General features: G+C 39.3%; 1 protein-coding gene across 2 annotated transcripts; it reads right to left on the minus strand.

Moving 5' to 3' along the window:
• Positions 1-1,701: 1,701 nt before the first annotated feature.
• LOC105480341 (leucine zipper transcription factor like 1) lies at positions 1,702-18,280 on the minus strand. 2 transcript variants are annotated; one of them, XM_011739014.3, is made up of 10 exons: positions 18,132-18,280; positions 13,998-14,122; positions 11,642-11,836; positions 10,279-10,339; positions 9,097-9,168; positions 7,149-7,214; positions 6,989-7,066; positions 4,551-4,727; positions 3,503-3,606; positions 1,702-2,488 (listed from the first exon to the last, which is right to left on the minus strand). In XM_011739014.3, the coding sequence occupies exons 1-10, from the start codon at positions 18,132-18,134 to the stop codon at positions 2,470-2,472; spliced, it is 900 nt and encodes a 299-aa protein (XP_011737316.1). In that variant the 5' UTR covers positions 18,135-18,280; the 3' UTR covers positions 1,702-2,469. The 2 variants fall into 2 exon arrangements, with proteins under 2 accessions (XP_011737316.1, XP_070947656.1); XM_071091555.1 differs by lacking the exon at positions 18,132-18,280 and adding an exon at positions 17,804-17,822.
• Between the last annotated feature and the right edge of the window lie 9,661 nt (positions 18,281-27,941).

Below are 27,941 nucleotides of genomic sequence, written 5' to 3' on the forward strand. Positions count from 1 at the left end.
GGCTTAAAATTTAAGCATCTCTATAAATCTCTTTCAGTTAATCAGAATGGAAATAATTAACAGCAAAGGCTTTAGCAAATAAGATTACACAGTCAAGGTGGGGCAGTATTTTCCTTATGCTGAGTTTTATAAGACATAAGCAAATGATCATTTAAACATTTATTTAATATAGGTTAAAAATGTAATGCATAAAAGAGAAAAAATGAACACTAAAATGTCAAACAGAAGAAAACCCTTTACATTTTATTGTGGTCAACAAAAAGTCCGTGCATAACTCAGCAGCAGCAGCCTGAATTATACTAAACCAAAGCTGCACTGTCATGGCCACCAACGGACAGACTGCCTGTCTGGCTTAGCACATTAAAAGTCTAATCAAGGCTCAAACCAACATCCTTAGAAATTCCATATATATATATGAAAAAGGCTTTCTTTCTCAGTTAAATGGGATAAATCTTAAAGTTGGAAAACTATTAAAAACAATAAAAATTTAAAACTGTAATTTTGCTAAGGGTATAGAGTAAATAACAACAACAACAACAAAAATGACAAACCAGAAACACTAAAATGTGTTTGCATGTGAAAGAATCATCATGTTGATTTACATCAAAGAACATCATATTTGTTTATCTTAATGCTTGGCATAGTTAGGTTTTAAGGTTTTAAAAATATTTTTGAATTTATTATTAAACGATAGGAACATACTGTACAGAATATTTCAAAATTGCTATCAAGAAAACGAGTACAAATTTTACCTAGCAATATAGATTTCTTATCAACATACCTTTTTTCCTCACTGGTATCAAACTGACAAAGGTGTACGGAGAAAGTAATTGAATGGTTTCTGAAGGACACACTAGCCCTTTAGCCAAGAGTTCTGCTTCTGAATTACATAGAACATCTTGGTCCACAGACAACGGAATGGATTTTTGGAGAGAGTGTCAATTTAGGGCTAAAGAAATACAGGGTGAGAATGAAGCCCTCAACAAAAGCTCCAAAAGGGCACAGACACTGGTAAATGACCTAAATATGGAGAGAGAGGTGAGGAGAAAATACATAGTAAATGCTGGCTTGTTATTGCATTTTCTTCTCTCCCTTCTCTGATCCATTTATCTTCTTAAGACTGCCTTCTGTGTCCTTTTGCAGGGAAATTATCTTACCCTTTAACATTTGTTTCTTCACTATTTTAACAAAAAGCCTATAAGAAAAATAATAAATTCAAGGGTATTACTAAAAGCCTGAATAAGAATAATAACAAGCCCTATGCTCCAATCAGTAAACTCGTTTCTTGGAATAAAATCTTCATTTGTGGAAGTGGAATGATGTCTCTTAGTAGACAGTGTTCATTTAGGGTGTGATACTCTTACTTTTAGAAGCAGGAAAAATTACTAAATATTAATATGTGAAAAGTAAGGACTTTCCTTCTGAGGGATTATTGCTTTATGGACTTGACTTTGTTTCTCCTTACAGTATGTCACTGCCTTACACAACTGTGGATATGATGCCCAGTTTCTAATGATTTGTCCAAAATCGTCTGAGAAAACCAGGCCAATACAAATACAGTAAAACCTCTTGAAAACACAATTAATTATTATAGATCCACATAAATAAAGTCCAATCTGAAGTCTGATAGGTGATTTTATGTTGACTATGTCTTTTAAAAAGTGTTCTTTTTAAACATAAAATGTAAAATAACATTCTGGAAACAAGTATAAATATTACATTTATTCTGAGTCCAGATACTTTCTGAACTGTAGAAGTGCAGGATGGACTTGACTTATCCATTAGTAATACAGACTCACGAAATGTTATGCTGCAAAAAACGCTGAATCTCCTCTGATAAATGGTCTTTAAGATGGAGAGACTGAGGAAGTTAACTGAATGTTCATGTTCACTGCTGTAAATTTTCCTTATAATTGGTAAACGCTACCCATAATGGATAGAATTCACATTTTCAATGAATTCATAGTTTATCATCAGATAGAGTAAATGAATTAAGATTTCATTTTTAAAAATAAAGAGACATATTTATTTGTAATAACTATCTTTTTTTTGGTAATAACTATCTTTAATAATGCTATTATTTATTTTTACCCACGGGGAATGCATAAGTACAAACACTGTTAGCTTCTTTAACATTTATTAAAAAGATAGACTCTTTATACTAATGCAGAAGGATGAGCCTCTTTCTTCCCACTCTAAAAATCTCTTCTTTGCTGTAAAGAATTCTCGGTGCATGCGAGCTAAGACTCTGGAGCACTCAGTAGAGAGGCATGTGGGATAACCAGACAGAATCACTAGGTTTTCTCTGTTTTCAATTAGCTGAAAATAGGAGCTCTAGTTCTAAATATTAGAAGTCTAAATATTAGAAAAATAAGGAGAGGGGATATGACAAAATGCTTCAAAATACATGCCTGAGGTGAGACTGCTTGTATGTTTGTGTGTGGCAGCTTCCAGATGAAATCTTCAGTTTTAATCTTCAGGTTCATATCTGGAGATATAAATTAAGAACACAATGTCAGGATACCTTTTGTTGTTGTTATTACCAAATAAGTTTACTTGAAGCAGTGGCACTATATTTCTCACTTCAAATTACTGCTATGATAGAAGTGGACATATTCAACTTTGTTTTGATGGTGACTCAGAGGGGATTTTTACATCAGGTAGGAGGATAGGCCAGATCACTGTTAAGACTCCAAGTCTCTATATTTGGCATTTAGACCTGCGATAACTTCGTATAATTACCTCAATCATCATATTGACAAGAATAGTTGATATGACTATATGAGTAAAGGTCTAGCAAATCTACTTCTCTAAGGACAAATCTCACCTTGAATTCCCTTTCTAGCTCTGCTCCCCTGGAACTCTGATAAAGGTAAATGTCAACTCAGTTTCCAGGCAAAACATCTGATGACCACATCTGGACCTGGAGGACTATGAATAACTATAAATACGTGGTAGGAGCCACCCCTTTAGGTTTCCCCCTGTGCGATAAGTTCTTTTAACTGGACATACCCTTAACTGGGCATCATGTGACTGCTACAAGAGATGCTAAGCCTATGTAGAACACGGACTTCTAAGCTGGCTGTGACACCCATCTGCAAAAATCTCACTCTCTCCAACTTAAACTGTCACTTAGGGGAACAGTAAGACCAGTTCTTGGACTGCTTAGAGTATACCACTGAGGAGAAGAGAACTGCCTAATACTGCCCTGTGAGCTTGCTGTGTTTCCTGTCTGACATCCTGCTAAGTGGATCCATTGCCAAGAGGAGCTTACTGTAGGCCTGTGTGAGTCTAAAGGCCTAGATGAACCTAAAAAGAAGCCCTGGTGGGCATTATAGATAAGGTCAGGCTGGAGCTCCTCCAGTTTCCTTAAATGAAGGCTTCTGGACTAAATGATCCAGCAACTACCACCAGCTTGACTTCTCTGGAACAAGCTTAGATTTAACAGAGAACAAACATCAATCCAGAGAGAGAAATCCAAGGTGGGATCAGTGTGGCTTACTGTGCCAGTCTTTTCCTCAGATCTTTGATTTGGTCATTCTTCTTGGTAAGAATCTCTTTCATGTTTCGATAAGCTGCTGTTTGCTGAAATTTCTTTTCCAATTCCTGCTTAGTAAAAAATGTCAGCCCATTACTAAAAAAACAGTTAAGGAAAGAGATAACAAATGTGATAAAAATATGTAGTTTTTTTGGCTTGAATTTTACTAATATTTTGCTAATGATTTTCTATTTCCTTAAAAGACACATTTATATAAAATTAAGACTATCCAAAGTTTAAAAATATATTCTTTCAAATGAGAAGCCATAAAATAGTAACATTTTCCCAAGTACAGTGTTGGTAAATAACTCAAGGCCTGGATATGAGAAATCTATTTGAAAACATTACACTAATTTTCCAGTAAAATAAGCACACTTTTTTCCCAAGTCCCAAAGTAGTGTATTTTAGCAAAAGGATTTTTAATTTAAATTTTAGTTCCCATATTCTTTTTTCCATTTTTTATATGAGCACATTTTTAATTTCTTTATAGAGAAATTGCTATGTTGGCTAGGCTGGTCTCAAATTCCTGGCCTCAAGCAATCCTCCCATCTTGGCCTCCCAAAGTGCTGGGATTACAGGCATATTCTTAAGAGTCTAATCCCCAAAGTGAAGAATCTAGCTCTCTACATATTTTATATAAATTATGACGAAAGTATACAAATCCTTAAAAAAAAACCAGTCCCCCATCCCTCTGCAGGCTGTGGGAAGAAGGAGCAGAAGAGCAACACGGTTGGATGTGGGGCAGGATTCAAGCCACCTACAGAGGAGCATTTCACCACGCCATAGAGGGGGGGAGATATCTTCTTATCACAGATATTGTAGTACCAAAGATGGAAGAATATCAGTGCCTGGAAATGATTACTCTTTAGAACATATTGGCTAATATCTTGAGAAAAAATAATCTGAATTTGCAGCTGTCCAATGTTTACCTTAGTCACATGTATTCCTCTCTATTGTGTGCATCAGTTAATTGGACATTAACAGACAAATCCCTTAAACACGGTCTTCTGACCTTTTCAGCCATGTGCAGCTGCTCTTGAACCCTGAGTAGGTCGTGCTTGGCTGTCGCCAGATTCTCCTCCAGTGACTTCTGGTTTTCTGTCTTGTCATTAAGTGTCTTCTGAAACTCACTCTTTAAAGCAGCGACAGTGTTTTCCAAGTTACTCAAGTCTTGGGCCTTTATAAAATCCTATGAAAAATAAATGCATGCATGTAATTTCATGTTGATATTCTAAAAATAACTATTTTAGAATGGTGATTCAACATCAAAGGAGATGAAAAAAATGCTCTATGTTGTGTGTGCATGTCAGCCCCCCTTGCCAGCCTAGAGCCTAGGTAAGTGCCAGCCCCTGCAGAGTCACCAGCAGGCCAGTCCACTGTCAGCCCCCGGTGTGTGGTGTCTTGCACACAGCTGACACTCAGTAGCCGCTGAATTCCAAATACATAAAATATGATGTGTGAACTGCTGGTATTTCAATCCAAGATGTGTGTACCAGGGTTGAGATGGCAAATAGGTTTCATTTTGAAAAGCCAAGTTTAAAAAAATCCTTAAAGAAGTCTGAATTCTAAAAAATGATAGAATATAATTTATACCAAAAACTTAATAGACATACGTTTTAGTCATTATTTACAAGAAAATAATATGAGAGCCCAATTACTGATTACATGATTTTCTAAATTTTTAAGATTTTAAGTTTTTTATATTAATATGTACATTTTTGCATACTTTTGACAACTACAGCATAAGACAAGCACTGGATCTTCTCTCTTCCCGGATCTTGTTTTTGACTGGGTAAGATTCACGACAGAAAAAACATTTGTATTGATAAGACAGTAAAATCATCTACAATTGGTTAATATGTGGATGAAGAAATACTTAGTACTTTCGGCCAGGAGCAGTAGCTCATGCCTGTAATTCCAATACTTTAGGAGGCCAAGGGAGGAGGACTGCTTGAGCCCAGGAAATTGAGACCAGCCTGTGCAACAAAGCAAGACCCCATCTCTACAAAAAATATAAAAAATTAGCTAGGCATGGTGGCACATGCCTGTGGTCCCAACCACTTGGGAGGCTGAGGTGGGAGGATCGCTTGAGCCTGTGAGGTCAAGGTTGTAGTGAGCCATGGTTGCACCACCACACTCCAGCCTGGGTGACAGAATAAGGCCCTATCTCCAAAAAAAAAAAAAGTACTTTCAACAAAAGAAAAAAAAAATCTTTCCTCATTTTCGAAACCTGGTCTTTGAAAAAAAGATTTTATTTCATTGCAACTAATAAAAGCATGTATTCACTGGTTGTTCTTATGTCCAAAATCTTATAGTAAAATTGGAGCAAAGCCCCAAAAAGCTTTTAAACAAATTCATCATCCAAATGTGTTTGCAATTGTTTGACTTATGAGGAATTATAAAGCTGTTCTGGAACATTTGTGTTTTTATAAATCTATTGTCCTTGGCATATAATGGTTGAAAATCATTAGCTATATAAGAAGTATCCTCCTATTTTAAAAATATCTACAGATAAAATGGTTCAATGTCTGAGATTTGCTTCAAAAAAACATGGCGGGTGGGAAGAAGAAAGAGGTACAAATGAAACCAGACTGGCCATGCATTGGTAACCGCTAAACAGAATGATGAGTGCATGGGGGTTCACGATACTATTCTCTCTACTTTTGCGTATGTTTGAAATTTTTCAGAGAAAAGATTAGCAAAAGCCCAGTGAAGCAGATTTTGAGATTGTTTACCAGACATTTGCAATGAGAGTATGACCACTAGAAAAGCCAGTGCTGCACTGAATATTTACCCAAATGGTCCTGCTCATAGGAAATCATACTGTAGCATGCACACTCAACAGAAAGGCCACAGGAGACACTGTACATACAATGACTTCCCGCAGGCAGAGTGACATTCAGTCATTACATTCAGACAAGCGTGAAGAACTACAACACTGGATTTCATTGTACTCTATATTACCGGTGGGTACAGATGCATCTGCAGATTCATAATCATTTTGTCACATTCATCAAAGGCAAACTTAAGTAATGTTCAGTATAATGAAACCCAAATATAAACCAATTAAAAACTTTTCTTCATTTCCTTTCCCCTCCACTGTAATTGGATGTCAACGTGAAAGGGGAAAACTTAAAAAAAGAATAAAAAAAGAATATCATGCAGGCCAAGGAAATTGCAGGAAATGGCGAGGACATCTTGCATGCCAGGGAAACTGCAGATGTGTGAGCTATGAACTGCCCCCTCTGCCCTGGAGGATACAGAGGGAAGGCCACTGGTTCTCGCCAGGCCTTTCGGGGGCAAGGATGTCCCAACACAGGAAAATAGAGGCATTCGTCTCAGGGAGTGGCAAGGGGTGGGGTACAGTGAGCAGTAACTAAGACTTAATTTTAAGTTTATAACTTCATTCTACTTAGAAAATGTGAAAAAGATAGCTAAAACTTGTTTCACCTTTTGATTTCCTTGATCAAGTTGTAAATCTTGCAGTGCTTTTTCTAGTTTTGACTTTTCATCCAGTGCACTTGTAGCCTATAGTGAAGTTTAAACAAAACACTTTCAGTATTTAGTCTGTAGGCAGTTCAATAATTGTGTCAAAACATTTCTCAGTTACCTGTATTTCAATGGTCTTCAACCTTGACTTCAATTTCTCATTCTCTTCTTGAAGTCTTAAAATTTCCTTGTGAGTAAATTCAAGTTTTATTATATCAACCAAAATATTTTAATATTTGAAATTATTACTTGTTTCACTTAAAAATCTAATTTTAAAATTTAATTTAATTTACATAATAGCTCAAAAATGCACTACTGATATTTTGGTAATATCCCCATTTCATCCAGCCTATCAGCCTCAGTATCTGTGAGTCAGCTTTGGCTCTAAGACATCTAGTTTCTTTTCTTTCAGTTTCTCAGACACATCTTTCCTCTTTCAGTCCTCTGTTTTCAAGTCTTTTCCAAAGACCCCCTTCCCTGCTATCTCTCTCCCAGTTGGTCCTGCAAATCCTGGGTCTATTCTCTGCCTACACTGCACACTGTTGACCCTTATCCTGAGAACTCCATCATTTCAATACCATGCTCAAGCCCACAGATGCTTCTGACTGAGTTGAGGCCAACACCTTTGCTCTTATACAGCTCAAACATTCGAATCACCTGTGTTATTTTTCACTAGGCTCCAACAAACACATCAGCCCAGACAGCACTGCACTCTGTTCCAAGTCATGCTGCCTCCTACCTGACCACTGCCTGTTCTGTTCTCCTGCTCAACACACTCATTTCTCCTTCCTCTACAATTTAATTGGTCTTCACCCTTCAAGGCCCAGCTTAGGTATTCCCTTAGCCAAGAGTCTGTTCCCACCTACTCTCATCCGCATACAACTGAATCTTCTCTGCTACCCAGTGTGACACCTGTAGCACACAGGAGAGGATTCTCTGGTCTCTATTTCTAGAACATCGGTTCTACCTTCCCAATAAAACTATTACATTTTTGGCCAGGCGCAGTGGCTCATGCCTGTAATCCCAGCACTTTGGGAGGCTGAGGCAGGCGGATCACGAGGTCAGGAGATTGAGACCATCCTGGCTAACACGGTGAAACCCCATCTCTACTAAAATACAAAAAATTAGCCAGGCATGGTGGTGGGAGCTACTTGGAGGCTGAGGCAGAAGAATGGCGTGAACGTGGGAGGCAGAGCTTGCAGTGAGCCTAGATTGCACCACTGCACTCCAGCCTGGGTGACGGAACAAGGCTCTCGCAAAAAAAAAAAAAAAAAAAAAAAAAAATTACATTTTTGAGGGCAAGGGAGCATGTATTACACTGCTTTTTATCTCCAATAACATCTAGCATAATGTTGAGAATACAAGGGTCATGCAAAATAGCTGAAATCTGAAATGCTTCAAAATCAGAAACTTTCTGAGTGCTGACATGATACTCAAAGAAAATGCTCATTGGAGCATTTCAGATTTCAGATTTTTGGATTTGGGATGCTCAACTAGGGTCTGTATAATGCAAATATTAAAAAATCTGAAATCCAAAACACTTCTGGTCCCAAGGATAAGGGATACTCAACCTGTGCTGATAATTTTGTTTGTTTGTTTGAGATGGAGTCTCACTCTATCGCCCAGGCTGGAGTGCAGTGGTGTGATCTCAGCTCACTGCAACCTCTGCCGCCTGGGTTCAAGTAATTCTCCTGCCTCAGCCTCCCAAGTAGCTGTGACTACAGGCGCATACCACCACACCCGGCTAATTGATAAATAATTTTTAGAAACTTAAAAACCCTTCTCCTTGTTACTGTAGATCACAAACTTTAAATGTCCATCAATAAACGCTGTCCAAAATTTCATGCTCTTCACTTTACCTTGAAAAGGTGTGATCAGGAGCTACTTCAGGCTCTCTAGAAGGTTAAGTATGCCCTCTTCTGGCCCATGGGGTACCATCAAGTAAAACTACTGTAATGGACTATTTATCCTCAGAGGACCTGAATCAAACCTTCCACTTCTGTTTCTCTACCCTAGGCAATGAGAGGACAGAATTAGAGGCTTTCCATTTCTCCAAATAATAACATTACCTTGTTTAGGAGTTCTGCTGTTCCACCTTCATTAAGTGGAGCAAGTTTTGGCTTTGTGATATCTAAGATGGGCTGAAACAAAATAAAGAAACCAAACTGAAATCACCACAGAATAAAGCATGTATAATCACTGAACACTTGCACTTTGCAAGTGGAAAATACTATATATAAACATACCCACTGGGATGTCAGTTCCATAGGTGTGGAGATTTTTGTTGGTTTCATCCTTTGTTATTCCCAGTGCCTAGGATATGTCTGTCCTACAGTGCCCAACACATGTTAGAGATAAAAATAAAACCTATCTTCCCTGTATCTTTTAAAAAATATAGATAGAAGGAAAATGAGGGAAGAAAGGAGGAAAGGAAGGAGCTCAAAGCCAGATCTGATATAGAGCCTAGCATCTAGGAACTAGAATTTTAACTTGTGGGAGTTGAAACAGTGATTTCTACATGAACCTTAGACTCTGTGAAAAACAATAATATTGATGAAGATCTAGGCAAGTATACTACAGATAAACAATAACTTGGCACAAACAATACAGTAGTTTAGTAATATGTATTAAAAATAATTCATGCCCTCTGATCCAGAAATTTCTTAGCCAGAAATATGACCCAAAGGAATAACAGGAAAGTGTTTTGCATGTGTATGTACATAGATTCATCTCAGCGTATTTACCCAACAATGGAGTATTTACGGTGTGTCTGTGAAATGAATGGTAAACGGTCACTCCAATTAATGAGAAGGATTAGAAAGAGAAGTAGATAACTACTAGTATTGTCTCCCTTTGTCAGATGAGTAAAATGAAGCTCAGCTACCTCAAATAACCTGCTCAAGGTAACATAGCCAGGAAGTCAGAGCCAGGATGTATACCCAGGTGTGGCTGACCCTAGATAGAGCCTGTGCTCTGCATCTTCTGAGTAGAGTATTTATAAGTGGGATTGAGACTGAACTCAGGGATTACATGTATGTGTAGGCCATCACAGACAAGAGCAGTTTTTCATAGTTACTTCCAAAACATTTTTTGTTTTGCCTGAAAATATGAGAGACAATTTTTGAATTTTACTCTTGAATTGAATGCTTTTCCTTAAGAGTTCTCAGTTTGGATCTCTGAATTCTTTGAGTGACTTGAGGATTTTAAATACTGGCTATTAAGATACGGATTTAGAATGACCAAAAAGTTACCTTTTTGTTTGAAGACGTAATCTCTGCTTTTTCAAATTCTGCAACTTGTTCTAATAATTCTCTTGAAGATGAAAGCAAAGATAAAAATTACTCATTTAAAATAGTTTTATACCACACACAAGAAGAGTAAAATCACTGGTACCAACCCATTACATGCCAGAGAGAACAGAGCAAGGTGGACCAAACTTCACCATATCAAAAATGTTAGTTGCAAATGGTTGAGAACCTAAACCACATGGACTCAAATGTAATCATCCACAGCACCTGGCACTTTGCACCTACTAGGTATGCAATATCTACTGCTAGAAATAAACTACAATGCTAATACAAATATGAGGGAAATTTATAGTCAACTTTGTATTCTTGAGGTGCTATGAGGAGATTGTTTTATTACATAATATGTATTGTTAGTTAGTAGGTGTTCAAAAAACACAAACTGATTCTTAATAAAGTAGCCTCAGAAAAATGAAAATAGTCCATAGTAACTACTGAAAAAGAGTATCACAAATTCCTAGGAAAGACAGATAGTGGAGCTGTGCCATCTGAAGATTTGCAAAGGCCAATGAGAAGTGACTATACACAAGCTTAAAGCGTTAACAGCAGTCAGCTTCTAAGCTTCCTAAAGCACCCCCTTCTCAGAGTTTTCTCACCAGTCACCTACTGACAGTGGCAGAAGTTCAGTGATTTTCCTCCCCTGCTCACAGGTTGTCCTCAGCATTTTTCAGCACTCTGCACGTGAACTGATGTGCTGTGACTGTGCTTAGAGTAGTTCACGGGGCTTGGTGGTCAGTCCTTCCTGATTTCTGGCATGCCTTTTCTTAAAACGAGTTTCAACTTCACCAGTTTTACCATATTTTTTGAATTTGAGCTCTTGATGTCCATATTATAAGCTTTTTTTGTATTTTATATTTCCTATTTTAAAGTAATAAATGTATACTTTTAAATTCAATTATTTAGAAAACTTCCAATGCTACTGGATTGAATTGATGGTATTTATTGTATTTGAACTGACTTTTCAACTGCCTCATAATCTTTATTTCTTAGTTGACCAATCTATAAAGACAGATGGTAATACTGACCAAGCTAATAAAAATGCAGTAAAAAATAATTAATGATAGCCTGAAAAGCAATTTCATAAACCTCAATGGCCTTTGTAATACCTAGGAACAGTAGAAACAAAGAACTTTTAAAAGGGCGCTTAGTGGTACCCAAGAGATCACTCAGTGACTCAATGCTTTGCTGTTACCCTACCCAAATTTTCTCACACACCAGCCCCAAGAAAATATGCAGCAAAGATATTCACTAACTTTTAAGATCATGCTTGGGCCACTACTGTCACAGTTGCAAGTTCAACTTTTATTACCGGTTTTCAAGTTCAGAGATGTCTGTCTGTAGCTTAAGATACCACTTCTCAGCTTGTGCAAACAGCTGTCGCAGAAGTAACACATTGGTATAGGCAGTGTTGATGAGCTCAGATTCCACCTCACTATGAACCACAGCTTGCAATCCATTGAGAACTTCAGAGACTTCATCTATGGTGAAGGTCTCCTCCACCAGCCTGAAAAACAACCATGATCGAAAACTTATGGATAAACAACAAAAAAAATCTACAAAATACAACAAAATTAAGAAACCCACATTCATGCAATCTAAGAAATTCAAAGATTACAGTGAAAATCTCTCTGGGAACTATCTTCTTTATTAATAAACATTGAAAATAATTTAAACTCAATTAATTTTTGACATCTATTCAAATGATTAAATTGTGCACATCATTTAATACAAGTAAATGCTCAAACACATTCCCCAAACCATCATCTACTTTTTTCTTTAACTTTTTAGTATTAAATGTCTTATTTCAAACTCCACTGAAATCAGTCTTATTACATTTAATAATTTCAAAAGTAACCTGGAAGGCATAGTCTTATTTCTTTCTAATATTTCTCTAGCATTTTAGTAACTGTATGAACTATTCACAGGTTAGTAAATGTCTATGGGAAATAAATGGTAATTATATATTGCTCCTCTTTGCATTCTTGAGACCCAAAATAATAATAATAATAATAATAATAATAATAATAATAATAATAAACTAGCTTATCTTAAAGTTCCACTGAACACTCCACAAAAATGAGTATCATCATCAACAACAGCATTAGAAATCTACTCTAAGGGCAAGGCATGGTGGCTCACACCTATAATCCCAGCACTTTGGGAGGCAGAGACAGGTGGATCACTTGAGGTCAGGAGTTCGAGACCAACGTGGCCAACACAGCAAAAACTCTTCTCTACTAAAAATACAAAAAATTACCTGGGTATGGTGGTACGTGCCTATAATCTTAGCTACTTGGGAGGCTGAGGCAGGAGAATTGCTTGAAACCAGAAGGTGGAGGTTGCAGTGAGCCGACATTGTGCCACCGCACTCCAGCCTGGGCGACAGAGCGAGACTCCGTCTCAAAAAAAAAAAACAAAAAACAACTACTCTCACATAGAGAATGCTTGGGTTGGAAGAGAACTTTGGTGACATCTTCTACAATCCCCTAACTTTACAGATAGGAACACAGGTTTGAAGAGTGGAGGTGACTTGCCTATGGTCACATTGGTGGTGATAAATCCCACAATCATCTTCAACAATGGTGCTGGGCAAAGGATTCATGCCCAACAGCTGAATCCTTGAAAAAGCTTCCGTGTGTGCCTTCTAGTTTCAATGACAGTATCACAGTAACACAGTCCTCTCCTCTCCCTACCTCTACCCTCCAAAGTCCCTTCTCCCTCAGACTCTCAGCAGATGAAGGGCAACTACCCCAACCTCAGCTTTATTTTCTTCCTACTTCCAAAAAGACATCATCAAGCAAGACCCAGTTACACTAAAGCATTATCAGAGTTAAACTTAATAGTATTTGTTTTATAATTCTTTAATGTTTCATCTAGCCAGCAGAATTTAGTCCTTCTCAAAAAAACCAGAACATTTTTTTACAAAAATCTTTATTAAAATATTAATAATCTTTCTATATTCTTTAATAGAACATATGTTCTTGCCAATTAAATTGTTGCTTTCATCTGCTGGGGGTTAGGAAACCAGATTACCAGATGAGTTTAATGGGCTGAATGGTCTAAGGCTGATGGCCTCTAATACTGACACATTCATGGTTTTATGGCAGCTGGAGCTCACTTGGAGGTCTTTTTCACTTATGTCTGACATGACATTCATCTCTTGCTAAAAATCAACTATGGTCCAACCATTATTATCTCATGCTAGAAATCAACTAACAATTTTGGTACTAGTCAGCATTATGATTTCCTGCTGTTTTCCTCTCTCTTAATTATTCAGTATGAAACACAGACGTGTTTTCTCACTAATTTCCATGTCTTAGAGCGCTAACCATTTAATTAATAACTCAAGTAATTAAAGTTCTGGAATCTTTAATACAACCAGCCAATCATTAATCCACAAACCCTTGGCAACTTCCTGACTACCCTTCTGAAGCTCTGGAATCCTGTAATTATCACATGCATTTCTGATAATAGATTCATTGCTTCCACCACGATACAACTTCTTTTGTTTCCTGTATCCATGAGGCTTAGTATAGCTGCTGTTAGCAAATAATTGATCATGATGAATCCCAGAAATTGACTGACATCTGCTATGGCACCCCCATACTGGCTACCAGAAAGAATCCATGTTCCTATTTGGTTTGCTTAGAGTCCTCCTCTGATACCTGCTCTCCTTGAGGTCTTGGAAGCAGGAATCTACAGTTTTGAGTCTCAAGCCTCTCTTTGAACGAGCAAAACGCATATAATTAATAACTTCATTTTGATGGTGCTCATTTAGGCCCAACTCTGCCTGAAAAAGAAAGAGGTAATTTGTTAGTCTTGAAGAACTGATCAAAGAGCCAAAAATGAAAATGCATAAGACATTCTGTGGTCGAGACTGCTAGATCTCCATCAAATTCTATTCTTCTCTTTTTCCTGGCTGCATGGCTGCCCAGCTAGATGACACTTCTTTGCCCTCCTTGCAATTAAGTCACTGCTGGCTACTTCTCAGCAATGAATGTTGTGGTCTAGTTCCAAAGACCTGGCCTTAAGATATGGGGTGTACCTCTGCCACTCCCTGTTTCTCTGAAACCTGGAAGAGGTGGTGACTTGACTGAATCACGCAGACAACATTAATGCCCTAGAGGCTGGGGGAGCCACGAGATGAAAGGGACCCACATCTCTACCTCATGGAGAGACACTGACCCTGTCACTGAACTGAGATGAGCAGTAAGATGGCTGTTAAGTGAGAGAGAAATAAACGTCTGTATTCTTCAAGCCACTTAACCTTACAGCAAAAAATAGCAACTCTGTTATAGCAGCTTAACCCTTACCCCATTAAATACAGCTTTAACAAGTATATTTGATTTGGAAAGAACCACTAATTGGTCTGTACTTTAAACCAGATGACAGCTTGACAGATATTTAAGAGGCAAGCCCAAGGAGGTAGGGCTAGCACCCAAAGAATAGAGCAGGTCAGCAGTCAGCTAAGAGCAAGGCATCGGCCATGTTAGTTGAATTTGTAATTAAGCAGCTGATGAGCTTTACAAAGCAGTTTAGGTGGCATAAGTCTTTAAGGTCTGGAGGATAGAATGGAGACAGCAAGAGCTGAAGGGAAGCGAAAGAGAAATCTGTAAGGTAACCAAGTGCAACAGGTTACAGTCGCATATGCACCTGAGTTGTGACTAACAAGACAGATTTCTATTATGCACTAAAAGTAATTGACTACCTACATTAGAGACAATATTATCTCTGATAGTCACACATCAATATGGGCAAGAATATCCCACAATTTAGAAATATCACAAAACAATGTCACAATTTGCTAAAAACAAAGCACAAATACAGATTCTTAATCATTATTGTCTATAGTATAAATTTACACTCTTTACTCCTCAAAACCTCCCAAACTCTTTCTCTTACCCTGTTTCCCAGGATTCTACTAAATGAACACTCGACTTTAGCCACACTAGTCTGTTCATCAGTCCTGAAACATGACTTAAAATTTCCTGCCTTGACTTCCACTCATGTTACTCTGATCCTAAAGTATCTCTCTCCATTCCTATTCGAGAATCTGAATCCTACCCAGTGGTGTGATGGTAAGTATTTAACAGCAGGTTTTCTAGGTAGGGGGGGCCTGATTTGTAGCATTGCTGATTTCCATGGCATAAATACTTCCATCATGGCTGATTTCAAGCCACTAATATAATGTCACTGAATGAAGAGGTGAGAAGAAATGCATAAAATTGGCTCTCAGCAGTGAGTACACACATGCTCCACCACATCACTGAATTCCTACCCACCCTTCACGGCCTAACCTGTTTCACCTACTCTGTGCCACCTCCCAATATGCCCTCAGTAACTCTATAGATATGCCTTCCTCTAAAAGCTAGCATATATAATCTCTGCTACTTCTTTGGTACGGTCATAGGCTGATTACTACCTTGTATTATTGATTATCTTTTTTTTTCAGGTTTTGCTCCTCCAAGTAGATTGTAAACTCTATGAGGGCATGAATCATTTCTTTCTTTTTTTTTTTTTTTTTTTTTTTTTTTGAGACGGAGTCTCGCTCTGTCACCCAGGCTGGAGTGCAGTGGCCGGATCTCAGCTCACTGCAAGCTCCGCCTCCCGGGTTCACGCCATTCTCCTGCCTCAGCCTCCCGAGTAGCTGGGACTACAGGCGCCTGCCACCTCGCCTGGCTAAGTTTTTGTATTTTTTTAGTAGAGACGGGGTTTCACTGTGTTACCCAGGATGGTCTCGATCTCCTGACCTCGTGATCCGCCCGTCTCGGCCTCCCAAAGTGCTGGGATTACAGGCTTGAGCCACCGCGCCCGGCCTGAATCATTTCTTATAATGCACAACACCTAGCATAGTGCCTTGTGCCAGCAGGTGGCCAGTTCCTGTCTGTTCATTCCTTTCCCTCCTTTCAAGGAAAGTTAAGACTGTCCTAGGATCAAGAAGGAAAAATTACTCAAACTGAGAAGGGTAAATGACAGAAAACTTCCTTTAAAATGGATTGGAATGAAGAAAGGGGGTAAAAGTGGACAGCTGAGTTCAAAAGGAAAAATAGCATCAGCCTAGGAAACGGCTATTCACAAACCTTTACTTCCACACATATATGTATCTACGTCAAACCATTAGAGAGCAAATGCAATAGGTAGATGTGTGGTATAACAGACAAAGCACTGGATTAGAAACCAGGTTTAGTTCTAGCTATGCAACTATCTACCTTGGTAACAGTCTGTTACCAAGTCACTTAACCCCAATGACATTAGTTTTACTATCTGCTAAATGAGAGGTAGATATGATGATCAGTCCTAAAATGGTTAGAAACAATGGGAGGTATCCAAGTGGGGAAGTCAGAATTTGTTTGAATTTTGTTGTAGAAATATTCTGTTAAAATAATAATAAAAAGAGCTGAAAACATATAGCAAGAAATACTGCCAGAGGATTGCCAAGCTAGTGTCTTGAAATTGTACCATAAATTGTGTATGTGTGTTTAGGCGGAAGGAGATAGAAGAGGAGTGGGTAAAGTACCAGAAATGGTTCCCTGTTCTTAACTATGCCCACAAATCCATATACAATTTAAGAGAAGTACAAGGAGGAAACTGTAATGATAAAAATGAGCATACTTTAATAATACGTATCAGATACTGAATGCTTAATATTTTCGCAGGTACTGCGCTATTTATTTTATACGCATTATCTTATCATATTAACAGCCTTGTGCAGTTATTATCTGCAGTTTACTAATGAAGAACTTGAGCCTGATTCCAAAGCCTCAGTTGTTAATTGATGGAAAGGGATGACAGAAGATAGAACAGGAAGAGATATCAATTTTTTTGTGATTTGTTTTCAACGTATTCTCTTGATATTTTAGGGAAATCAAGAGAATGAGTGGAGAGGGTCTAAACTCAAGAAGGGGAGGGAACAATCCGTTTAGTTCACAGGAGTCTTCTCAGCTCCCAGACAGCGCTTGGAACACGCTGTCTAAACAGAAATTTTGGTTGCTGAGGTATTTCAGTAGCCATTTCAGGTGGTGCTCTCAACCCTGGTTTCATCCGTTTTCCGGAACACTTCAGCGCTGTGCACTGTTCTGAGTGTGACTGGTATTTAAGATGGCATGCTTATTCGCTAGAGGGATTAATGGTCTTTTTTGAGCAAGCCAAAACAAAGGAAATGTCACCCAAATTCCTCGGCTGTAAAATAGGGTTCTGGGATTCTTAAAGTCACATCCACATCAGAAAGTTGGATTTCAATCACACAGAAAGCTGGATTCGTTCTCCCTGCTCCTCTGGTTAACATGCGTGTGTGTGTGTGCGTGTGTAAACTTGGAGCTTCTTGAAATTGAGAACTCTGAGCTTGTGTTAACGTGTGTGTGTATAAACTTGGAGCTTCTTGAAATTGAGTGAGAACCCTGCGTATGTGTTAATGTGTGTGTGTGCGTAAACCTGGAGGTTCTTGAAATTGAGTGAGAACCCTGCCCCGCACCTTAGGCCGGCAGCAGTTTCCTCTAGTTCTCTTCACCTGCCACCTAAGACTTGACTTGGCTCCGCCCCGCCCCCAGGCAAGCGAGAGAAACGAAGCGACGCGGCTGGGCTGCTGGGAAAAGGCTTCACCCAGGATTACCCCAGAAGGGCTTGGGCTGCGGTTAACCGAACCTCTCGCGCCCGGTGCAGCCTCCCTTTCTCAGGGAGGCTGAGGAGCGGCCAGACCCAACTAGGCCACGTAATCATTCCGGGCCCACCCGTTCAGTGTCTCCAGTCCTGGCCGTGCTCTCTCCTGGGCGTGGTGCGGCTCCTGAGGGCCGGCTACTCACCATGGCGGCAGGCGGCAGGCGGCAGGCGGCAGCCTAAAGGAACGGGAGTGGCCAGGCGGTGGCCCGCCAAGTCTGGGATCGCCGAGGATAGCTGGGCCACAGAAGACGGGGAGGGAGGGTAGGTTGTTTAGAAGCCTCTGGTTGCTAACGGAAACCGAGGCACGTGGACTGCAATTATGCATTTTCATTGGTCCTGAGGATCACGCGACAGGAAGTATTGCGTAACCGGTTGACTGCCACGTGCGCATTGGCTTCCAGGGCCGGAAGTCCCACCTTTTTGTGCCACGTTCACCTTTGGGAGCTGAGTGCCGTTGCAGAAGGGAACCGGAGGGCTGTGCTTCCTGGAGCTGCCTGGGGTCGCCACCGCGCTTGCGCGCTTCGGGGCATCGGCTTGTGAATTGTTGGGAAGTTCTCATCCAAAACTTCCTGTGGCCTAGGCGACCCCAAGGGTGCAATGGACATCCCAGACCTTTCAATGGTCTCATAGGGCGCGGCTCAGACATATTTTTTTTCAGGAGTTCCTACCTGAGCATCAGGGGGGCTGAGACAGGCCAACAACACCAACGGCTGCAGGTTCTCAAGTAGAGCTTCAAACGACCCCTCCCTACGACTCCGCCCGTTATTATTACTGTTGTCGTTGTTGTTATTATCTTCTCTTATATTTCTAGTTAAAAGTCTCTAGCAACCTTTTCCCATTAAAAAAAAAAATGCAAAAAGCATGGGTTTTCTCCAAGAGTAGTGAATTTCAAAAGGTTCCATATGCCTGGAACCACTATGGAAGCTTGTTGAGCAAATTCCCGGGCCTCATCTCCAGAAATTCTGATTTACAAGTCTAACTTGGGTCCTTGGGATCTGCGGTTTTTAACCGATGTTCCAGGAGTGATCACAGATCAGGACCACTCTTAGAAACGCTGGCTTGGAAGGACAAGAGTAGGATGAGATCTATTATTGCAAATACCAGGGACTCAGAGTCCTTCACTCAGATGATCCAGAGGTGATGTGCAGGCATTTGCCCACAGAAGGATCTCAAGCCTTGGGTCAAGAACAGTAAGCAAGGTTCTCCTGTGTGTCACCTGGAGCACTCCAAGGCATGGAAGGATGGCCTGGAGGCAGTGGCGTGGGTATGCCCAACTTCACCTTTGGCTAGGCTCCCTATCCTTGGCACTGCAATGGCATTTGGGCAGAATCCCTGTCTTCTTGCAAGATTCCTAAGGGCAGATTCTCTCAACCCTGCATATTAACCCCTTCCAAGCTCAGTTAAACTTCCCCTTTACCATCCCACCTCCCCATTTCTGTTTAGTGTTGTTGAATTTGATAACGATGGTTGCCATTATTTAGTGCCTATTATGAGCTATTAATAGACACATTCCATTCCAGTAGTTAATCCTCATAATACTTGGTTCCTTCCTCTGTAGACACTGGTTGTGTTCACATAGTGAGAGGGTCACTTTACAAGGTGTTGTGGGTGCGAGATGAAGTTCACAAAAACTTTTATGACTGATCAGTAAACAAAGTCGTTCATCAGTTCGCATTGCTGAAAAGCTCGTTTATTTTCTCACAGGCCAAATCCTGTGCTTGTGAAGTGTTATTAATTCAGGGGAAGGAAAGGAGTGTGTGTATAATGCAAATATTACATTTGTGGTTTGGGGATTTTTAAAGTTGTTCTGCAAAACTCCATCAGCTGGTTTTTGTAATATAAAATTCTGCTTTAATCTAAAATCTTCCATACCAAGGAGATTATCACTGTTAGCCAATCTACTCAACAGAGTTGAATGTTGTTACATAAGCTGTCTAACTAGTGACAGCAAATGTGAACATGTATTTTTGGTCTTAAAGTAATGAATTTGGCTCATGAAAAGGCTGAACTTGTACTTCAGGTTGTTTACTAGTGTGGGTTGGTCACCAAAGCAAACAATTCGAGCCGTGAGGGAGAACAGCTCCACCCTACTTTACTAGTGATCTTCTTAGGCTCTGTTTTTATTTTTTTTAAATTGCTGTGACAGTTTTTTAAAATGCGTATATGTGTGAGTGTATGTGTGTGTGTGAATTTGGAGGGAGGTACACAAGTCCATTTTGTACCTTTTAGCAGTGTTCAACATAAATAAAATGTTGATAAATTTTTTGTATATTATTATGAAATGAGACTCTTATAACTTTATAAGTTACCAGTCATAATACTAGGACCACCAATTTCAGGGTGTTTGCAACCTAGACTTGGCAAAAGGAGGAATGGGAAGCTGATCATGGCCTCCTCAGGGATGTCAACAGATTCACTCATTCTGCCACTATTTACAGAACCCCTGTTGTGTGCAAAGTTCTGTGGCCATGATAGTGAGTCTGAGTAAAAAATCTGAGGGGGAAATCTGAGGGAAGAAGTGGAGGGACTCAGAAAGCCCCAGCTGCCCCCGCACTATAAATTTTTGGGGGGTGTGGGGGGACTAAGGTGAGGCTTTACTTAAGTTGAAACAGGAAATGAAGAAAATGATTAAGTAAAAAAATATATATAAGTGATACACAGAAAATGTAAAAATCTTGAAGGTTATATGGGAAAGAGAAAAGTTTGAGAAATACCGAACTGGTAGTAGGTGGAAAATAGGGGAAATCATTTAGGAGATTATTCTTAAGAAGACAGAATCTTTGCAGCATGACTTCTTGCATGAAATTCTACCATACAAGTTCTCTTCAACTTCCCCATCTTGCCACATCTTGACTACTGAGAAAGTAGCCAAGACCTTGTAGAAGAGAATGGCCAAGATTAAAGGGCTCTTTACAGGAGATATAGCATTTGAGTAGGCCTGCAGTAGGCAAGAGGCTATTTTCAGTTGCTTTCAAAATACCTTAATGATCGGCAGAGTATTGGAGAGTGCTGACAAATTAAATTAGTGAAATCACTATCACATGCATTAAAGGAGGTCAAGCGAGGAAGTGGTTCACCATAAAACACAACTCCCTGGAAGAATGTGTGGATGTTGGCAATTACTTAGCCCAAATTATAGATTAGTTTCACTGATAATCTCAATGCATTAACAACACCCCAAAGGGAACAAACACCAAAACCATCAAAATGAGAAGCCTACCTCAAAAAATGTTGAGAATTGGTTGTGGGGAATACCTTCTTGTATTCTACAAGAAAAATTATAAAGATGATGATATGCACCAAATCCTCTTTCCATACTCCCTTATGCATATACATTTCAGTTAAACCCACAAGTTCAGTCTGTACATTCAGCAGCTGTTAATGGGAAGCTGGACTCTCAAGACACAATGGGGAAGGGAGCAATGAACAAGATGGGATTGGTCTCTTTCAAAAATGGGCTTATAATCAAGTCAAGGGAGAATTCAAACTTGCAGAATAATTTCAAAGCAGACAGTTAGTAGTAGGGTAGTTCAGAGAGGGTGCGAGATAGTTCACTTCTGTTGAGACTGGAGAGGAGAGATTCAGAAAAGTTTTCCAGAAGGCAGTGGAATTTGGGTTAGGTTTTAACAGGAGTGTGGAAAAGTTGTGGGTGAGTGTGATGATTGTGAAATTGAGAGTTGTCCTGAACAGGGAACCCAAATTTTCATCAGGTGCTGCAGTAGAAGTGTCCAGAGATGTACATTTAGATTTATTATTATTACAAGTGGCAAACTACAAAAAGAGATATACTGACAGCTTATACAAGGGTGGAGCACCTTTAAGAAGAGTGTCTTACTCAGAAATGTGGATCTTCCTAGATCTGTGGTCTTCAATAAATGTTTCCCTGGACTGTTGTCAATGTAAGGGTGTTCACCGATTGCATTTCATCATAGAAAATGGAAACAAAAAATCAAATTTGCTCAGGAAGTTTTGCCTACAAAGCTAGGGCTGTGTAGTCCTATTGGAAGAGCTGAATAGCCTAGTGCAAGCTGTGTTCATGATTGGAAGTTTTCTCAGTGAGATGGATAAATAATATATGAAAAATAAAGTGAACTCAAACGGAAATGTCATTCTTAGCCAACTTATATGAGTTTATTTTCCCCACTACTATATTGCAAGCTCCTTGAAGGAAGAAATATTGATTATATAATAACATAGTATGGCTGGCCTTTAATAAGCTCTGAGCTATGCTTGCAGAATTGAATTGGAGATAAACAGGAACATCTCAACAAACATTTGTGAATTCCTACTGGGTTCCAGATACTGTGTGTGTGGGTTGCTTTTGGCCCCGGACATGCCCTCTTTTAGAAAGCATATCATAAGGCAGCAGACATATTCAGCTATCCCTATTTCCCATGTTAAATGTAACTTTGAGGTGATTTATATAACTTTTAGGAGTTTCTGAGAATGAATTATTTAGTTCTCATGACTTAACCCTTATGTTTTTATATAACTACTGATTGAATTCTAGTTGACTTAATGCTACATTTTGAAGACATCCCATAAAACAATTACTAATTTATAGGTTTCTTTTTATATTTTGAGCCCAAGCATTTACAGTTGTTCCTTGAACAACACAAGGGATAGTGCTGTGGACCCCATGCACAGTCAAAAATCCACATATAACTTTTGACTCCCCTGAAAGTGAACTACTAATAGACTGCTGTTGACTGGAATCTTTACCAATAACATAAATAGTTCATGAGCATATATTATGCATTATATGTATTATATACTATATTCTTTCAGTAAAGTAAGCTAGAGAAAAGAAAATACTAGAAAATCATCAGGAAGAGAAAATATATTTACTATTCATTAAGTGGAAGTGGATCATCATAAAAGTCTTCATTTTGAATAGGTTGAGGAGGAAGAGGAAGCAGAGAGGTTGGTCTTACTGTCTCAGGGGTGGCAGAGGAGAAAGAGTTGGAGGAGGTGGAAGGGGAGTCAGGAGAGAAAGGCACACTCAGTGTAACTTTATGGAAATACATAATTTCCATCTGACTTTTTATTTTTTGTTTATCTAAAAATGTTTTTATATGGTACCAGTCCTTTCACCATTTGCGTGTTTCAGTGCCTGTATAATAGAAGGGTCCATGTCATAAAAGAAGTTAGAATCAGTCTTGGATAATTGAAACCCTTCTTCCAGATTGTCTAATGTCAATGTATTTTCTGGCACTACTTCTACGTCTTATCATTTGTTACTGGTTCAGAAGCACTCATCTCCATCAACTTGTGTTCAGCTAATTCATCTGGTGTGGTGTCTATTAGCTCTTGAATCTTTCTCCAAGGGTCATACCTTGAAACCCTTTGCCCCCATTCTTATTTTGCATATCTACAATCTCTTTCATGGTTTCCTTGTTTGGCTCATGCACAACATCCAGACACAGTTTTCTCCAGCAGGAATTTATTGTTTCGGGGTTGATGGCTTTCACGGCTTTTCCTGTAGCAATGATGACATCTTCAGTGGTGTGTAATCTTTCCAGACCTTCATGATGTTCTCTCTGCTGGCATTCTCCTCCATAGCATTGACAATCCTTTCCATAAAGAACCATGTGCAATGAGCCTTAAAGGCCCTTATGACCCCGATCTAGAGGCTGAATTAAAGACATTGTGTTTGGGGGCAAGTAGACCACTTCAACACCTTTGACATGGAACTCATGGGGTTTTGGTAGCCAGGGGCATTGTCCAATAAAAAAGGAAACTTTAAAAGTCAGTCCCTTACTGGAAAAGTACTTCCTGACTTCATGGACAAAAGCATTGATGGAACTAATCCAGAATAAGGGTGCTTGTTGTGCATGTCTTCTTCTTGTACAACCAAAAGATTGGCAGCTGGTGTTCACCTTTTTCCTTCAACGCTCAGAGATTGCAGCTTTATAGACAAGAACAGTCCTGATAATAAACCTCACTGCATTTGCACAAAACAGTGGAGTTAGATAATCCTTTCCTATTATATTTTGGTGCTCATTTCTCTTCCTTACGAATAAATGTCCTTTGTGGTATCTTTTTTCCCAGAATGGGGGCATTTTCATCTGCATTAAAAACCTGTTTAGGCAGCTATCCTTTCTCCTCAATAATTTTCTTATTGAGAATTGGTGTCTTGAAACTCACCTACTGCCTCTTAGTTGGCAGAAGCTGCTTCTCTCATTATCTTGATATTTTTAAAGCCAAACCTCTTTCTAAAATTATCGACCCATTCTTTGCTGGCACTAAATTCTCTGACTTTAGATCCTTCATCTTTCTTTTTCTCTAAGTTTTCATATATGACTTAACTTTTTTCTCAAACTATATTAGAGATGCCTTTTTTAGAGCAATCCTACACTCACATGAAAGCTGCATTTTTAATACAAGGTTAAAAGGTAGTTCACCAAAAGTACAAGGTTTCTGCAGCAACTGGAGTAGATGCAGTGACGCCTTCATGAATTTCCTTTTCTTCTTTTTTACAGTGGTCCTTATGCTGGAGGGCAGCTGCAGCCGCAGACCTAAATCTGTGGTACATATCAAGTAATTCAACTTTTTCTTGTAATATCATGACTTTATGTTGTTTACTGGGAGTACTTCCAGCATCATTAGTGACACTTTGTATGAGTCCTATGATGTTATTTAAGGCTTACAGTATTGCACTACACACAAAATTTGCAAGAACTGCTGGAGATCACTTTTTACTATGATACATAATTTACTGGAGAGATGAACTGCTCAGGTGGAGATAATTAACCTCATAGATATTTTAAGCTGATACTTGAAACATTTGAACTCATTGCAATAGCAACAAGAGGTGGCTACAAAATTATTATAGTAGTACAAAGTGTTCTACAGTTAATTATATGCAGTTATGATTTAATACTGCATCTTTATGTTTGTTTACATTTCTCTCTGCTGTGAATGATGCCATGTGTTCTCTAAGTGTTTCTGTGCATAAGTTTTGATAAATTTTATGTTTTTGTAATAGATTTGTATATATTTTAGGGTAGTGAATTATAAAATAGACCAGTCTGTACATATATTTTATGCATTAATGAAAATCCTAATTTTTTGATATTTCTTTGAGTTTTTTCAAATAGTCAAAAATCTCCAAAATTTTTTCCAATATATTAATCGAAAGATATCCATGTATAAGCAGACCTACACAGTTCAAACCCATGTTGTTCAGGTGCAACTGTGTATTTCTGATTTCAAGCATTTTTATAAGCCATTGGTCCTGTGTCTAAAGTGCCTATTGGTTGTTAGGAGAACAAAGATGAAGCAAAGTCCCTGCTCTCAAGGATGCTATCCATCCAGCAGGACAGACAGACCCATTAGAGGATCATGTCATGTCCATATAATGTAGTCACCTTTTAGGAAACCAGGCAAGGAGCACTTAGCTCAATGTAGGGTTTCAGGGAAAGCTTTGAGGAAAATCCCTGAATTGAATATTCAGGGATTAGTAAATATTAGCCTGGGAAAAACAAGGTAGAAAGGACAGAGGGAACGTAGCAAACTCGAGCACCAATACCTGAAACAGCCCAGCGTGTGGATTCCTTACAAACCCCAAGAGATTAAATGTTAGGTGAGCATCTACTTTTAGAAGCCAATGTTGCTAAAATGTCACTGCTTTGCTAAAAATATTAAGTAGAAAACAAATGACCTGGACAGGGAAAAAAATAACTGAACACACTAAAATCCAGGGTGATATAAAGAAAACTTTCATATCTGGTCTACTGCTATCATTGAAGCTAAGACACCAATCTAAGGGACTAGTGTTAAGCTAATTGGAGAATGTCTTTCTAGGAATGGAGGGAATTTATCTGACTTCCACCCGGTCAGCCTGCAAAACTAACCCACGTACAGGGTTAGCAGAAAGGTGGTAGGAATATCTTCACTAAATCATCCACAAATAAGACTGTGGAGAGTAACTTTGAACAGCTAACATACACAGAACTGATATTTTTCATGTATACAAATGAAGATAAATGGTTCCCAGTTGTTCTTATGTGATATAATTTGGTTTTATTTTAAAACAGTGAGACTGAATATAAACCAGAAGACAACATGAACTTAAATATCTGCATGTATAAGACAGAAAAATTTTGCATTTTAAGAGACTTAATGTATGAATTTCTATAATTGATTTTGCATAAGAGAAACCATCAAAACCATGGAGATAGTTGTTTTTACTAGGATCGCTGTCGTATCCACATAAGAAGGTTGTGTTTGTGTGTTGAGAGATTTTTCCATGTGCCTGTTGTATTTGTTACTTAGAATTTACAATATTGTGAAAACTTTCCCCTTCAAAATGGATATATGTTTTAAAACCTTCTACAATGTGAGTAATTATAGTTTAATTGATTGCATATTTACTATGTTCCAGTAACACATGTTTCGTGTCTAACATGCTATGTTTAATCCTCAAACAGCCTCATGAGATGCATACTATGATTACTCTTATTTGTGAAGAGAGAGAATGGAGGCTAAGTGAATGTAGGTGACTTTTACAAGGTCATGTAGTGAGTTGATGGAAGAACATGCATGAGTATGCGGAGGCTACCAGACAAATACACAGTCTCCCCAGTCCCTGCAGAATGGAGGGACTTGATCATCTCACTCTCACACCTCCTCCCAGCAGCATCACCATGGAGAGGCACCAGTACACCTTCACTGGAAAGCTCCATGTGGACCATTCCTTCCTTCTATCCATTCTCGGATACCCTGATTCCTAATTCCCTTGATCCACATTCAATCATTTCAGTGTCCCCATATTGCCTGATAGAAATCCTAATCAACACTTTTCCTCTCCAGCTTCCAGTGAATGTCTTGTGGGATTCACAATATATTTCTTGATGTCCTGAGATCATCAGCTTTTTCCTTGAAGACTCCTCACCAAAAAGAAAGTTTCCTTTTCTCCACCCTCCCCCTCCCAACACTTGTACTTGTGGGTGGGCGGTAGTCTGTGCATGCTTCACAGTCACCTCCTGACCCTTGAGTGAAGCACCTCTCAACCAGCCCTCCCTCAATGAAGCTCTTGTTTCTTACTCTGCTGCTCCTTCTTCTCCATCAACCCTTCAGCATCCAGATCATTTACTCATTCAAGCATACTCAATCAGGCCTTGTGATTTCTGCAGGTGACCTGCAGAATGACTCCACTCTGTCTTGCCATCCCTGATGGATGACCCACATAGCACCCCTTTGTCGTGACTCTACCTGCTGTTCTTCAGAAACCTTTAGCTCCACTTTACTTCAGGACCTGTCTGCTCCCCACACCCCATCATAGCCAGCAGCTGTTCCATGCCTTGCTGAAATTTTGAACTCGGAAATGCTCCTCGCTAATCATCACCAACTCTCTGACTATTGCTCTAACTCTCTCACTGCCCTTAAACCTTGCCTCTAACTTGATTTAGCTTTTTTTTTTTTTTTTTTTGAGATGGAGTCTAGTTTTGTCACCCAGGCTGGAGTGCAGTGGCGTGATCTCGGCTCACTGCAACCTCTGCCTCCTGGGTTCAAACGATTCTCCTGCTTCAGCCTCCTGAGTAGCTGGGATTACAGGGGCCCACCACTACGCCCAGTTCAGTTTTGTATTTTTAGTAGAGACAGGGTTTCACTGCATTGGCCAGGCTGGTCTCAAACTCCTGACCTTGTGATCCGCCCGCCTGGGCCTCCCAAAGTGCTGGGATTACAAGAGTGAGCTACCGCTCCTGGCCAGCTGTGATCTTTGAAACTTCTATTTTCTTCTGGCCATGAGTCCTTCTCTTTGACTCATTTCTCTTTGGTCTCAAGTCAGAGCCTTCGTGCGATCCTTTAACCCTGAGAAGTTTCTATTTCTCACCAGATGACTCAATTTTAACATACTGATGGATTCCAACCTTAAATTTTTCCTGGCCAGGTACGGTGGCTCACAACTGTAATCCCAGCACTTTGGGAGGCTGAGGCGGGAGGATAGC

Source organism: Macaca nemestrina, chromosome 2, assembly GCF_043159975.1.
Source record: "Macaca nemestrina isolate mMacNem1 chromosome 2, mMacNem.hap1, whole genome shotgun sequence".
In the NCBI taxonomy this organism is placed as follows: domain Eukaryota; kingdom Metazoa; phylum Chordata; class Mammalia; order Primates; family Cercopithecidae; genus Macaca; species Macaca nemestrina.